Source organism: Telopea speciosissima, chromosome 9 (assembly GCF_018873765.1).
Source record: "Telopea speciosissima isolate NSW1024214 ecotype Mountain lineage chromosome 9, Tspe_v1, whole genome shotgun sequence".
Classification (NCBI taxonomy): domain Eukaryota; kingdom Viridiplantae; phylum Streptophyta; class Magnoliopsida; order Proteales; family Proteaceae; genus Telopea; species Telopea speciosissima.
Genome location: NC_057924.1, coordinates 46,833,491 through 46,847,117, shown reverse-complemented (window position 1 = coordinate 46,847,117; position 13,627 = coordinate 46,833,491). Strand labels below are relative to the sequence as shown.

At 38.3% G+C, this 13,627-nt stretch overlaps 1 protein-coding gene across 1 annotated transcript; it reads right to left on the bottom strand.

Moving 5' to 3' along the window:
• Positions 1-1,726: 1,726 nt before the first annotated feature.
• LOC122640232 (tetratricopeptide repeat protein 27 homolog) lies at positions 1,727-4,663 on the bottom strand. Its single transcript, XM_043833381.1, has 2 exons — positions 1,937-4,663; positions 1,727-1,906 (listed from the first exon to the last, which is right to left on the bottom strand). Exon 1 carries the CDS (start codon positions 4,642-4,644, stop codon positions 1,954-1,956), a length of 2,691 nt encoding a protein of 896 aa, XP_043689316.1. The 5' UTR covers positions 4,645-4,663; the 3' UTR covers positions 1,727-1,906; positions 1,937-1,953.
• Positions 4,664-13,627: the final 8,964 nt, after the last annotated feature.

The following is a 13,627-nucleotide window of genomic DNA, read 5'->3' as shown; positions in this document are numbered from 1 at the left end:
GGAAAAAGAACAACAAAATTTCGGGCTCAGGGCCTCAGGCTTTAGAAAGAGTTGAGCAAAATAAAAGCAGCCAACTCAGAGGCACATCAGATTGTAGGTTGATGAAGGGTACACCTATCCATGCAATCCAGGGTATGTACAAGCAGACATGCTTATAAACTAGAGGTCGCCCAAGGTTAGATCAGCTATAGCCACCAAAATTACAATCATCTGAAATGCCTAGTAGAATAAATATTACTCCCAGCACATAGGTAACTGATATAAAACAGAATAAAAGGATAATCACAATACCTGAAAAAAATATCTGCCATACCAGGTTGCAATGGCAAATAGTTCCTTTTCAACATCAGTAACTGATAAATAGCAGAATAAAAGGATAATTGCAATACCTGAAAACAATATCTGCCATACCAGGTTGCAATGGCAAATAGTTCCTTTTCAGAAGTCTCATTATTTCCACCATAAGCTTAGTTATCTTTCAGCTCTGTAGCATAGAACGCAATTGCCAATAAATAATGTGGAGATCCAACACTTGAGGTCAACCCATAGTGCCTTCTTGCCTGCATATGCAGAACAACTCAATTACATCAAAATACTTTACCAGTTCAACCGACCATCCTCTCATTTAATACTTCGTAAACCAATTATTGAGGTGATAAAAACTGTGGCAAACTTCACACATCACTCAGAAATAGACAATGAGTGACAGCTTATACAGCCCTAACAATAGGTAGCAGGAATTTTTTTTTTTTTTTTTTTTGGAGGTGGGGGGGGGGGGGGGGGGGCAAAAGGGTAAGTAAACATAATAGATGATTTTATAAATATCTTTTTCATCTATACTGCATTTTGATTCCTCACTACAATGAGTTTGTTCTTTGGCATGAAAAAACCAAGACCTTCATACAAGCAAGAGAGAGAGCAATTGATCACAACAGGGGATACATTTCAAGATATTTCAATTCACCATTTCTCACTAGCGAAGTTGAAATATTTCACTTTAATCATCAGAATTTGGGAAAATGATTCCTTTCTAAGAATATTTTTGTGAAACTATGGAGAGACTAAATAGTCAGCAAAAATAAATATCCATGAGCGCTTAGATGCATAGGAAATCCATCATTAATGGTTTTATGAATTTGCAATATAGTTTGGAAGCCTATCACATTAATTAACAGAAATAAATGCTCTTTAAAAATCATGAAGTTGCATGTGTTTTGACTCGCAATCATATTACATAGCTAATTTATATTAAAGTACCTACTCCAACAGTGTGGGAATTTGACAGCTTATTTTACCCACATTGTATCACTTGTCAATGCCCAAGCTTAGTAGACACATCTACATAGCATCATTCATTATAGTAAAGGGCCATACCAGCGCACAAGGCTCCCTCCACTGGGGGGTCTGGGGAGGGTCATAATATACACAGCCTTACCTGCGTTTCGTGGAGAGAATATTTCCAGACTCGAACCTGCGATCACTTGGTCGCAATGGAGCAACCTTACACATCTCCACATCTTTATAGTCATGAAATATATTTACATCGCATCTTAATGTGGTACATACAGGAATTAAAGAAATTTTTAGAAATTTGATACAGAAAGAAATTATCAAAATACCCTTGTTTCACCAAAATTTGGGAAGAAACACATAATAAAAATAAAATTCTAGCGATTTTTGGCCGAAATCTGGTTAAGATTTTTTTATATGGGGATCTCAATGATTCAATAGAAATGAGAAAATTACAAAATCATACAACTCCAAAAATTACAGGTTTCCCAACTAATTCCATAACTAAATCCCCACTCTTCTCTACTTCTTAGTCACCTACAAACCCAATTAACTGTTATGTCAAAGCTACTAACATGCAACTAACATATGTCATACCCTATGTTGCCTTGTACATGTTGAACACAGTCACTGTTCAACAGTACATATCACGCTCAAAGTCCATCACAAAGCCTCAAGTTGTTTCCTCACTTCAATAAGCAAAGCCTCAAGATTTCTAAATTCAGTTGTATTTGAGAAGTTCACACCCTGTTTTACTGTGTTCCTCAGATGCATCTCAGCTGTAACAAGTTCTCGTCGGCTTTTAGTAGATGATGAAATTTCCATGTAACACTTGCAAAGCTGTAATGAAGCATCCGCGAATTTCTTAAATCGATCAATATTATTCCACAAATCAGCTCCTTGGTATGATCTAACTTGCTTCAGAAGGGCTTCAGAACATAGCGTGAGATCCCCTTTGATTTTGTACCACCTTGCATATAAACCCCAAAACTCATCTCGCCCACCAGTGCGAACAATCTGCTGAATAACTTTTCCAAGCAACTCCAACAAGTGCTCAGTTTCACGTGATCTTTCTGTACCAGGTTGATCAATTCTTGAGCTCCTGGCTTCTATCTCCTCCATTATCTTCTCCAATAATGTGAAATCAGTTCTTTTATTGGAGGTCATATCTACCACCATCTTTGTAGCCTCCAGTGCCTGCCCAAAATTGCCAATGTCCATAGCAACTTGGCTATAGTTCTCCCACAGCTGCCAGTTGTTCCGCCTGAATTTCAGTGCTTCCTTAAAGGCAATGAAAGCTTCTTTACTCTTCTTCTTGATCATATGCAAACAACCAATGTTATTCCAAGCCTCCCCATTTTCAGGCTCAAGTTGAACAGCTCGAGTAAACCCATCCAAAGCTTTTTCTATGTCTCGAGCTTTCAAAGCAGCAGCACCAAGAGCAAACCAGCCATCAGGATACAGAGAATTCATGGACATTGCAGATTCCCAGAGGACTTTTGACGTCTCATAGTCCCCTCTATTGTATGCACTACGAGCAAGAGACCGCTTAGCACGAGCAAACCGACCATTTGAAACTTCTAATGCCTTTTCATAGCAAGCATCATTAATGGTGACATCACCTAATGAACACCATAACCTTGGCACATCAGGCGTTTCGGATAGCCGTGCCTTGATTAGTTCAACAGCAGCTGCCTTCTTCTCTAGTAGGCAATAGCAATAGATTAGATTATCCCACAATTCAAGGTCCTCGAAAATCTTAACCGCCTCCCCAATTAATCCATGACTCACCAGAAGTTCACTGTATTCTTTCCGCAATGCAGCAATAGTGGGCACACAAATGCCAAAAGAAAACTGAATCCTCTGTAGAGCTCCAGGAAAAGGTTGATATATTCCTTTAACCAGTTCATCCATCATCACCAAAGCACGTTCCTTTGTGCGACCACGTTTAGACTCCCATCGAATACGTAAGATGTCACAGAAGCACCGAATAATAACGTATGAATAATTTTGAGCATCAATAGCCTCTATAAATGGGGCCATCTCCCATCCTTGCATTTCATCATAAGGAGTGCTCTTCTCAATTAAAAGGCATTGCGCTAGAACCACTGCCTGTTGGATAGGCTCTAAGGACTCACTAAATGTCCCACCATTGTGAATGCCATCTGAATTGGATTTGGACTCCTCATTCTCCAAGAGCCGCGGAGTCATGAATACATCAGAAGATTCATGTCTTTCACGAGAATTCGCACTAAATTTACATTCATCACTGGAACTAGCAACATTTTTCAGCAGCTCAGGCCTTATTTTGGAGGAAATAGTCCCATCTTTTGGCATTCTTGTGTTTGTAACAAGTACCATTTGTGCCTTCGCTCCAACCTGATGCACTGTCCGGAAGCCAAGAACTCCAGTGACAGAAAGCTCAAGCCCAGAAGCTTCTTCAGCAGAACTGAAATGTAACCTAGAAGAATCAACTCGGCCATACGTGTATTCTATTATACCTGCTTCCAAATAAGACAGCGAAACGATTGTTGAAGCTTCTCCCTCATGCAACTCCGTAACCCAATAACTTGTAACCTTTTGCACATCACCGAAATAATGTATAGTTTCACCCATTGTCACTTGCAAAAGATCGAACAAAGACGAAGACCTCTCCTCTAAAATCCTCTGTTCAGTGTAAATGGTTCTAGCTAACCACCAGGAAATGCTTTTAACCCCACATATGGCAGTATCTTTTCCCTCTAGAAACAAGTCTTTCGTCTTCATGAGCAACAACTTGGCATAAACAATATACTGTATGACTGATATTTTTCCAAGCAAATCTGACCCCACAGATATGACCTGATTACGAGCCCAAATATCCCACTGGACTCTGCTGGAAATAGAGCGACCTTCTTTGAACCGTGGGATAAGCACAGGAATAGAAGGGAATTCTTCAACTGGTCCCGTCACATTGTTCTGAGTAAATGCCAGAAGCGCCGCAACACCAATGCACATCAGAAGAATAGCCCTGCAGGACTGATTGAGATCATCTTCAGTAACGTCCGCAAAAAAAGATTGAATGCTCTTCTCTACCTCCTGGTAGAACCGCTCCGCACAATCAATAGTGTCTTCAAAATTCCAAAATTCGGCAAATCCAAACACGAGACGCACTGCCTCGGAGGATAAAGCACCCACGTAATCCCCACTCTCGATCAAAATAATGACTTCTTCGATTAACCGATAGAGATGATTCCTTTTCCGATCAACCGTGGGGTATAAAGAAGAATCGTTCTGCACAGGCACAGGCGACATAGAACAGCGAAGTAAACGAAGTTCAAACCCACGAAGGGTTTGAAGATCTGCTTCGGCCATGATGCGTGAGATTTTAGTCTAACAATCTAAAAAAACTGCACTATTTTAACTGTAACAGCAGTCTATGCCACTAGCTTTGTTTGTCACGAAAAGGGGGGAGGGGGAGTGGGGAACGTAAACCAGCCTAATTCAGTAGGAGTTACTTCGCTCCTAAATTTTCTCGCCGTTGGAACGTCTCCACAGCTTATAGAAAATTCTCCTTCGATTTGAAATCTCCTGAGGGACTAACCTGTGGCCAGCCGTAGTCGAAAGAGGGAAGAGCCGCAGCGACAAAGTTCCAGGTGGAGGATACTGGGGCCTGCCGCAGATGATGAGGGTGGTTCAGAGGGCGCTTCAAAGGGGAGTGTAGAAGGGGCAGCAAAGGGAGAAGAGAGAGAAGGTTCCGGGCGCAAGAGCACCGGGTAACGGGGGAGAGCCGCGAGAGAACGGGGTAGAGAGAGAGAGAGAGACCCGGGGGCTGGGGCTTCCTAAATCATAAAAACCCTAAAATGTTAGCCAAAACTAAGGGTGTCAAAATCAAATGGAAACCTTTACCCCACCCCCGGAAACCGTTTAATAAATGGTTCGACTATGATTTCATTTGATTAAACAGTTTAAATCAAATTGAATCGAACCGTTTAAGACTCTTAAATGTACATCAATGAGTCAAAATCAAATAGAAACCGTTTATCAAAATCGAACCGAACCGTTTAAAACTGAAATTGTTTGATAAATGGTTCGGTTATGGTTTCAAAAGTGACGGGTTTAAACCAAATCAGACCGTTTAACACCCCTACCCAAACCCACATACTTGTAACACAATGCATAGAGCTTGTCTCTAGGAAGCCTAGCTTCCAGGGAGTACCCCGGGGGGCATCCAACGGTTGGACTATGCCACACAAATCAGGCTCCTCTCCTACGCCCCCAACGTCCATGGAGTGCCCAGGGAGGCATCCAACGGCGCTGGGCTGTTGTGCGCATGGGGATGTGTGCCTATGTGGGGTCCGGTGCACATCCTGGTGTACCCAACACCCAGCGTCGTTGGATGCTTCCCTGGACACTCCCTGGGCATTGAGCTCACATGAGAGGAGTTGAATCTTGTGTCGCACACATCCCGACGACTGACTAACATGTGTCAAAATGTGTACAGCACAGGCCAGTCGTTGGATGTCCCTCTGGGCACTCCTTGGGCGCTGGGCTCCCTGAAGAGGGGCCGGATCCTAAGGACGTGTTTGGTTAGACGAACCAACTGGTGGTTGCATTGATATTGGTGAGGAACCAATTGGTGGTGCACCAATGGATCCGTTGTCCTGACAGATCAACTGCTTGGTTACCCTGAGTCTGTTAGTAGAATCTTCCTGAAAAACTGTTTGGTTACTTTGAGTCTGTCAGTTGGATTCAACTTGGATTTATATGAAAAACTGTTTGGTTTCTCTGATTCTGTCAGTTGGATTCAGATTGAATCTGTATAAAAAACTGTTTGATTCAGATAGATCCTATCAACACATTGGCTACTCTATGGCTAGAAAATGAAACAATTATGAAAATTTTTGCATACAACTAATGTTTAAACTTGAATTAAAATGGAAGTTAATAGAGTTCTTATCCAATAGTTGTCATTGTCATTCATTACATGAATAAAATATAATTTTAAAAAATTGTTATACTATTGTGACATCCTATTCCCTCCTCCTAGACATCATCACTTGTTAAGGTCAAGTTCTTTGACAGCATCAAGGACGTCATCCAAATCCCTTGTATGTTGCTCCAACATCCTTGCTTGACCTTGAGAAGCATTGATTGTTCCCCTGAGGTAACCTTGTATGTATTTTGTGTCCGCAAGTGGTGATTGTGTGATTGTGGTTTGAACTTCTTCGGTATTTCTACATTTGTTGTTAAGAGACGAAGGTTCTCCCTCTTCTATTATTTTAAACATTCCACAACCATGATTTTGTGCTTGAAAATAAACAAAAATTTCAATTATTGATTAAAAAACACTTTTAAAGGGAATTCTTTTTTTTTTTTTAAAAGAATCTAAAAAAGGAAAAAAAAAATGAATGTTAATTCATATTGAGGTGGAATGGGGACAACACCAAAAATCACTCTATATTACCGGTCCATTAGTACATCTGCGCACTTTGCATTGTCCTTCTCTACAATCACACATTTTGAAGTGATCCTTCCACAAAAAAAAAAGTCATTGTGTAGTTGACACTTGTAGAACATTCTTCCTGGATTACACTTAGTAGTTGATGTCATTATGTTGCATTTAGCACCACAAATTTCACACCTAGCCACATTGTTATCCATCTATTCAAAATTTAAAATAAACACACAATAAGAATTTACCAATGTGTCAATGTAGATGTACCCATTACTAAACCATTACTAACAGTATAACAAACAAATATTAACCAAAATATTAGAAGCAACCATTAGTAATATGTCAATGTTCTCTTGTAGATCAGTCAAATATCTAATCTACAAAAACATTAAAAAAGATGTCTCTAAAGTAAACTAAAATATTACAATAAGCAACAAGTTCTGAAACCATGAAATGTTAATTGTTCTTGCAAACTAAGCACGTCATAAAAAAACCAAATATTGTTCAACACGTCCTAAATAAAAACCATAGAACCCCACCACAGCATCAGTCTTAATCGGTTCACCCAGTTGTTGGCATATATAAGTCCAATAATTTGAGCATGTCTTCCTCCTTTGCTCGTAAGATGACGATGGCTAAGTTTTTCCTTTCCATGAAAAATGACTTGACAAGGGCTTTCTTGTTGAAGTCAATGTCTGGGATTGCATCAATTGCATCACAAACTTTATCCCCAAAAGCTATTTGTGACTCATTCTCCACCATAGTCATGATTGCTATAGCGATAACTTTTAGAGGACTTGCAATTTTATCAGCTCCTTGCTTCTTTTTCTTCTGTGGCCTACTTGTGCCAGTTGATTAAGGTCTGCCACGTCTACGACTGGAACTTCCAACAGGAGTGTGAGTTGTAGTTTCTTCATTTTGACTCTCCCCATCATCACTAAGGACTAAGTTATCGAGTCCAACAACTGTAGCAGCAGCCTGTGCTGGGATTGTTGAAGCATTCCCATTTGCAATTTCGTTGCCTAACCAAACTGCAGTTTCTAAGTAAATGGGAAGTACTCGATGCTCTCTCTAATACTTTTGCTCATTTTTCTATAAACAAGAACAAGAGAAACAAGAATGACTAAAATGATAAAATCTAAATTGAATTATTGGATTATTCATATGAAATAAGACAATTGTACCTTAAAATCAGCCTAAACATACTAGGGTGCATCAAATCTCATCTCTATTACATTCCAGCCTAATCCAGAATTGTTTTGTAAGTCGGATAATGCTTTCAGCCTAGCTTTCCATATCCTATAGTAGTTTTGACATTGCTCCCATTCATATGTTGTTTTATAACGATCTTTTATCTTAAGTGAGATTGCTTGCCATTGCTCTTTCTTGAGGTCATTGTCTCCACTTCTCCCATGTCTATGTTGCTGTAAGAGACACTGTAGGAAAATGTGCGAAATTTCACTAGGCCATTTGAGAATATTATGTAAATAATTACAGAAACATTAAAAACCATCAAAGATAATGAAAACAAAAAATATAGTAAGCAGTCATGGCTGGGTGCTAATAAACTTCTGTATTGGGAGTAAGAGTAACAAAAACCAATATAGCTTGCTGATATGATCTTGGCCAATAAATGAAGACAATTTAAACCCCATATTAGGAGTTTTGTACCTTGTGGATGATGGTGATTATTGGCTTATCCATTGTGGGTAGCATACACCACCTGTCCTTAAAAAGTCCCTTATAATATCAACAAAAAGCATTGGGTAAAAAATGCACTTCCCTTTGACTGTAAAATTGCTAGAATGAAAAATATCACTATCTTTTTTTCAAGTTTCATGTTAACTATCTGTGAGGTGCTTGCACTTCAAACAGTGACCCATTGCTATAATTTCCATGGATTCTCATTCCATTCAGAAACTGCTAAACATTTTGTCCCAATACATGAGGAATTCAATAGAAAGTACAGCCCTAGATCTCTTCTTTCTTTTGTTATGTAAATGTTTCAGTGATGTTACATTTTACAGAAATATCAAAAGAAATATCCAACATTTCAAGCAAAAGCCTTCAATGGGCTTCAAGTTCGGTTCAACCAAACAAGCAGAAAAACAGAAAAAAACCCCACATAACATCCAACTATGTTTTCTGAAGATAAAAACAATGCCTCTGTCTTCTCACACTTCTTCTGTTGAAGAAAGTGGAGTTTTTCGTTCTTTCAAACAATGCTCTCCAAAGTAATTTCAATTTCAAATTTCAATCAGAAACAAATAAAAATAATAACATAAGCACAAAGAGAGAGAAAAGTTAAAAAATCCCTAAAAGAGCAACAATCTACTAGATCAAAACCTTGTCATTATAAAGATTTCAGGTATGTACACTTACCCTTGATTTCAGGTATGGAAAATTTTTTATCTCTCTATGAAAAACCCAGATCTGACCTACAATTTCACCAATCGAAACTCAGAACCTGCTAGGGTTAAACCCTAGTTACACGTAATCAAAGAGAAGGTGAGAGAGAGAGAGAGAGATAACGAGCAATTGATAGACAGAAAGGGAGAGAAATACAGAGATGGAGAGAGATAACGAGAGTGATAGAGAGATAATGAGAGAGACACACACACACAGAGAGAGAGAGAGAGAGAGAGAGAGAGAGATCTGAGTGAGAGATCTTACCCTAGTTGCAGGTTTCACCGTCGTTCTGCTCCCTTTGCAAGGACGAACAGTCGAGAGTCGAGGGTGAAGGTTCTTCACCTAGATAGATTGGGATCAAGGTAGATTCACAAAAAAGAATTGGTCTTTATACTAGGTTAACATTTTGTTGAATCAAATATGGCTTCACCTCTATAGGTGGACCCAAAAATAATTCACATTTACATAGAGAAAGTAGAATCATGTGCATTCATGAACCCGAATCCGTTCACCAACATTTTCAACCAAACGGATTTTTTAATTCGGAATTATGAATCCGTTGATACACCACCAATTGGTTCGCCTTAAATAGAGGAGCACGGATTACAGCAAAGTTCCTTGTACGTTGAATGAATGCCACATGTTTTTCTTGTTACCGAAACCTTTTTCTCCCACCATTTGGATCCCCTCCAATGAAGAGATCTCCCAATGAGTGCTCAATAAGGCATCCAACGGCTGGGCTAGCTGGCACACATCCCAGTTCATGCCCAGTCAGTACACCCAACCAACCCCAGCCGTTGGATGCTCATTGGGCTTTCATTGGGTGATGCCCTCATTGGAGATGATCCCAATCCTTTTCTGCCATAGCCATTGTTTTTTTTTTTAATATCCGAAGTGGGGACCCACCTATTATTCTTCATAATCTCCTTACTCTCTGTCTCGGAGGATAAAGTTGCAACCTGAGGAGTTCCGTCTTGAACAGACTCTTCAACATCTTCTTCCACTCAAAGCTTAAATCGTTTTAGTGCTCCACCCTCAGCTACCTCGACCCACCGTTCCACCCCTATTCTTCCTCACACAAATGACAACAAGGATCTTGATACATACTGTTATCTACCAAAGTACTCTTAAGTATAAATTTTATTATTTTTGTCTAGGGTTTCAGACTTTCACAAAGTTTGCGAGATGGTAGTTGTAGAAGTGATTGGAGTCTAGGATCGAGTCCTGCCTTCACATGGGATTCTTTTAGAATTAGAGAAAAATTAGATTTACAAGGATGGGTAGAGCTTAAAATCATCAAATCTGAGATACAAACAAATCTAGAACTCTCAATTTTGCTTTTGATCATCTCTAACGAAAAGACTCATTGAAACATATCACCCGAGTCTACAATCTAAAGTTGAATGGTAATAAACAAACCCAAACAAAACTAAGGATTACTTACCCATGTATTAAGGGTTGAGTTGTAAAATAAGACTGGATTTAATATTGTTAGATGGTGTAAAACAGATTACATATACCTTCAAGACTTGACTACCCATTCTTGTTATATATAACTGCAATGTCGGTAGAAAACGTGTTAAATATAACTACAATATGGGTAGAAAATTACAAAATAACCACTATTGTATTTTATGTATTTTAAAATAGAAGTTTCAAAACATTGTTCCCTCCTTATTTTAAATTTTACATTATTATTATGAGTTAAGCAACAAAGTGAGTTACTTTTAGTCTCATATTGGAAATAGAAGAAAGGTTTCTTATATTTATAAGTAGGGATTGGAATCAAAGGGATGGGATTCTAGAGAGTTCTATCGATCATCTAAGGTGAGGGGTTGTGTCCGGGTGCTTATACATGTACGTAAAGATTTTTACTAAAACACTAGTTCTTGTTTGGGCTTATTAAGTGGCAGCATATTCTCAAAGTTCTCGTAACAGATAAATAAGTTTTATTACTTTGAACACCTTTATTTCCTATAATCTTAAGGTCTGAAATACTCTATTTTGTGTTAATAAGACATGACTGATGCTAATAACCCAAGGGACACCACTCAAGATACAACTTCATCACTTCCTCCTAACCCCATACCGGCTGCACCAATGCCCATTTGATGGCAAAAACTTCAAAAGGCGAAAGTAAATGGTCTTCTTTGCTCTTACTTAGTTGAGAGTTGCTTTTATTCTCATGGACCCCAAACCACCTCAAACTAATGATCCGATTCAAGATGCCAAAAGGTTGGCTTGGATACAAGCTGATATTCAGTGCAAGAATCGCATACTAGGTGTACTTTTTATTTACTTATATAATATTTATAATTCTAATGGTTTGAAAAGCGCAAAAAACCCATGTTGCCTCATTTAGAGGGGCGTTTCAAACCTTAAGGAGAGCGTTTATTTTTTATGCGACTTAACTAGAAACTATTCGTGTGATTTTATAATCCGTTTGACGTACATCATCTTGGTGATATCTTCATCAACTTGTTATTGTTTGGACTTATTAAGTAGCACCATTTTCTCAAAGTTCTTATAACAAATAAGTCTTACTATTCCAAGCACATTTATTTTCTACAATCTCAATGTCTGAAATACTTTATTCTGAGTTAATAAGATATGATTGATGCTAATAACCTAATAGACAAGACTTCATCACTTCCTCCCAAACCCATGTCAGCTGCACCTATGTCTACCTTTGATTCTGCTATCCTACCAATGAAAAACTTGAGGATTGCTTATGACTTTGAGAAAGTGGAGCCGTTTAATGGCAAAAACTTCAAAAGGTGAAAGCAAATGGTCTTCTTTGCACTTAGTTAGTTGGGAGTTATTTTTTGCTCTCACTGACCCCCAATCCACCTCAAACTGATGATCCGGTTCAGGATGCCAAAAGGTTGACTTAGATACCAGTCAATTTTCAACGCAAGAATTGTATACTTGATGTAATTTCTATTGACTTATATAATATTTATAATATATATGAGTATGCATATATGATTTGAAACGCACTGACAAAAAACTATACTCTTAACGAGATCGGGAGTAGAAAATATGTGTTTGACAACTTATTGAATTTTCAAACGAAGGATGGTGAACGTATCTCCTCCTAAATGGACAAATACCAAGTTTTAGTTGGTAGGTTATCGAAGGAGAATATTATTCTACTTGACGAATTTATAGTCGGTTCTTTTATTGAAAAATTACCAACATTTTGGGATGATTTCAAACTCAATACGAAACATAAAAAGAATGATTGGTCATTTGAACAAGTGATTGTTTGCATAAAAGTTGAAGAGCAAAATCGAATAATGGCTTCTAACCCAAAAACTCGAGCTTCAGGGGGGAAAGGCCCTTCCAATGTCATAAGTCAAACTATCGCACATTACCCGACTAATGTAGAACTAAACTTTCCTCCCATTCCTGGCCATGGAGCGCAGTCATTGCATCAACTTCCCCAGCATTGGGTCATGGGCCCCTACATGGTCGATGCCCAGATTATCCACTCTGATACCACTTAATGACATCTAAGCTAAAAAACCCAAGCTTCAGGGTGGAGAGGCCCTTCCAAGGTCATAAGCCAAACTGTCACACACTACCTGACTGATGTGGGACTAAACTCCCCTCCCATTCCTAGTCATGAAACACATTCACTGCATCACTGAACCAAGGACCAAAAGGAGAACCCCAAACTCAAGGCTAACTTGATTAACACAAAAAATGAACATCTTTTAAGAAATGGAAGATGAAAGATTCAAAGAAAAATAATGGCAAGTGTTTTGCATGTGGTAAGACTGGACATTACAAGAGGGACTAACAAAAGAAAAAGAAGCAGACATCTAACAAAGTAAAGACACATCTCACTAAAGATGATGTTTTGAAGTTATGGTTACTGAAGCTAATGTTATTGAGAAACCCAATGATTGGGTGATTGATACAGATGCTACTAGGAACATAACTAGAGACAAAAATGCATTTATGGGATATTCTACAATTGTCTCTGATGAGAAAGTCTTCATAGAGAACTCTTAACATTCAAGAATAATTGGCAAAGGACAAGTAATGTTGAAACTTACTTCGAAAAAGTCTCTTACTTTGAAAGACATACTATGTGTGCTTGATATTTGTTGGAATCTGATTTTGAGACCTCTACTAAACAACGCTTTGATGAAGTTATGTTTTGAATCTGATAAATATATTATTACTAAGAGTATTGTTTTTGTTGGCAAATGTTACCTTAACAAGGACTTTTTGTATTAAGCCTTATTGATTTAATAAAAGAAAAGCCAAGTGCTTCTTCGGTTTACCTTATTGATTTGTATGATATATGGCATAATAAATTAGGACATTGTAATGTATTCTATATCCGTAAAATTTCAAAAATAAGACTAATTAATATTGATCTTAAAACAAACATTGATATGTTCTATTTGTGTAGAGATCAAGTTTTCTAAAAAACTTCATAAATCGATAACAAGACAAAATGACTTTCTCGTTTTAATG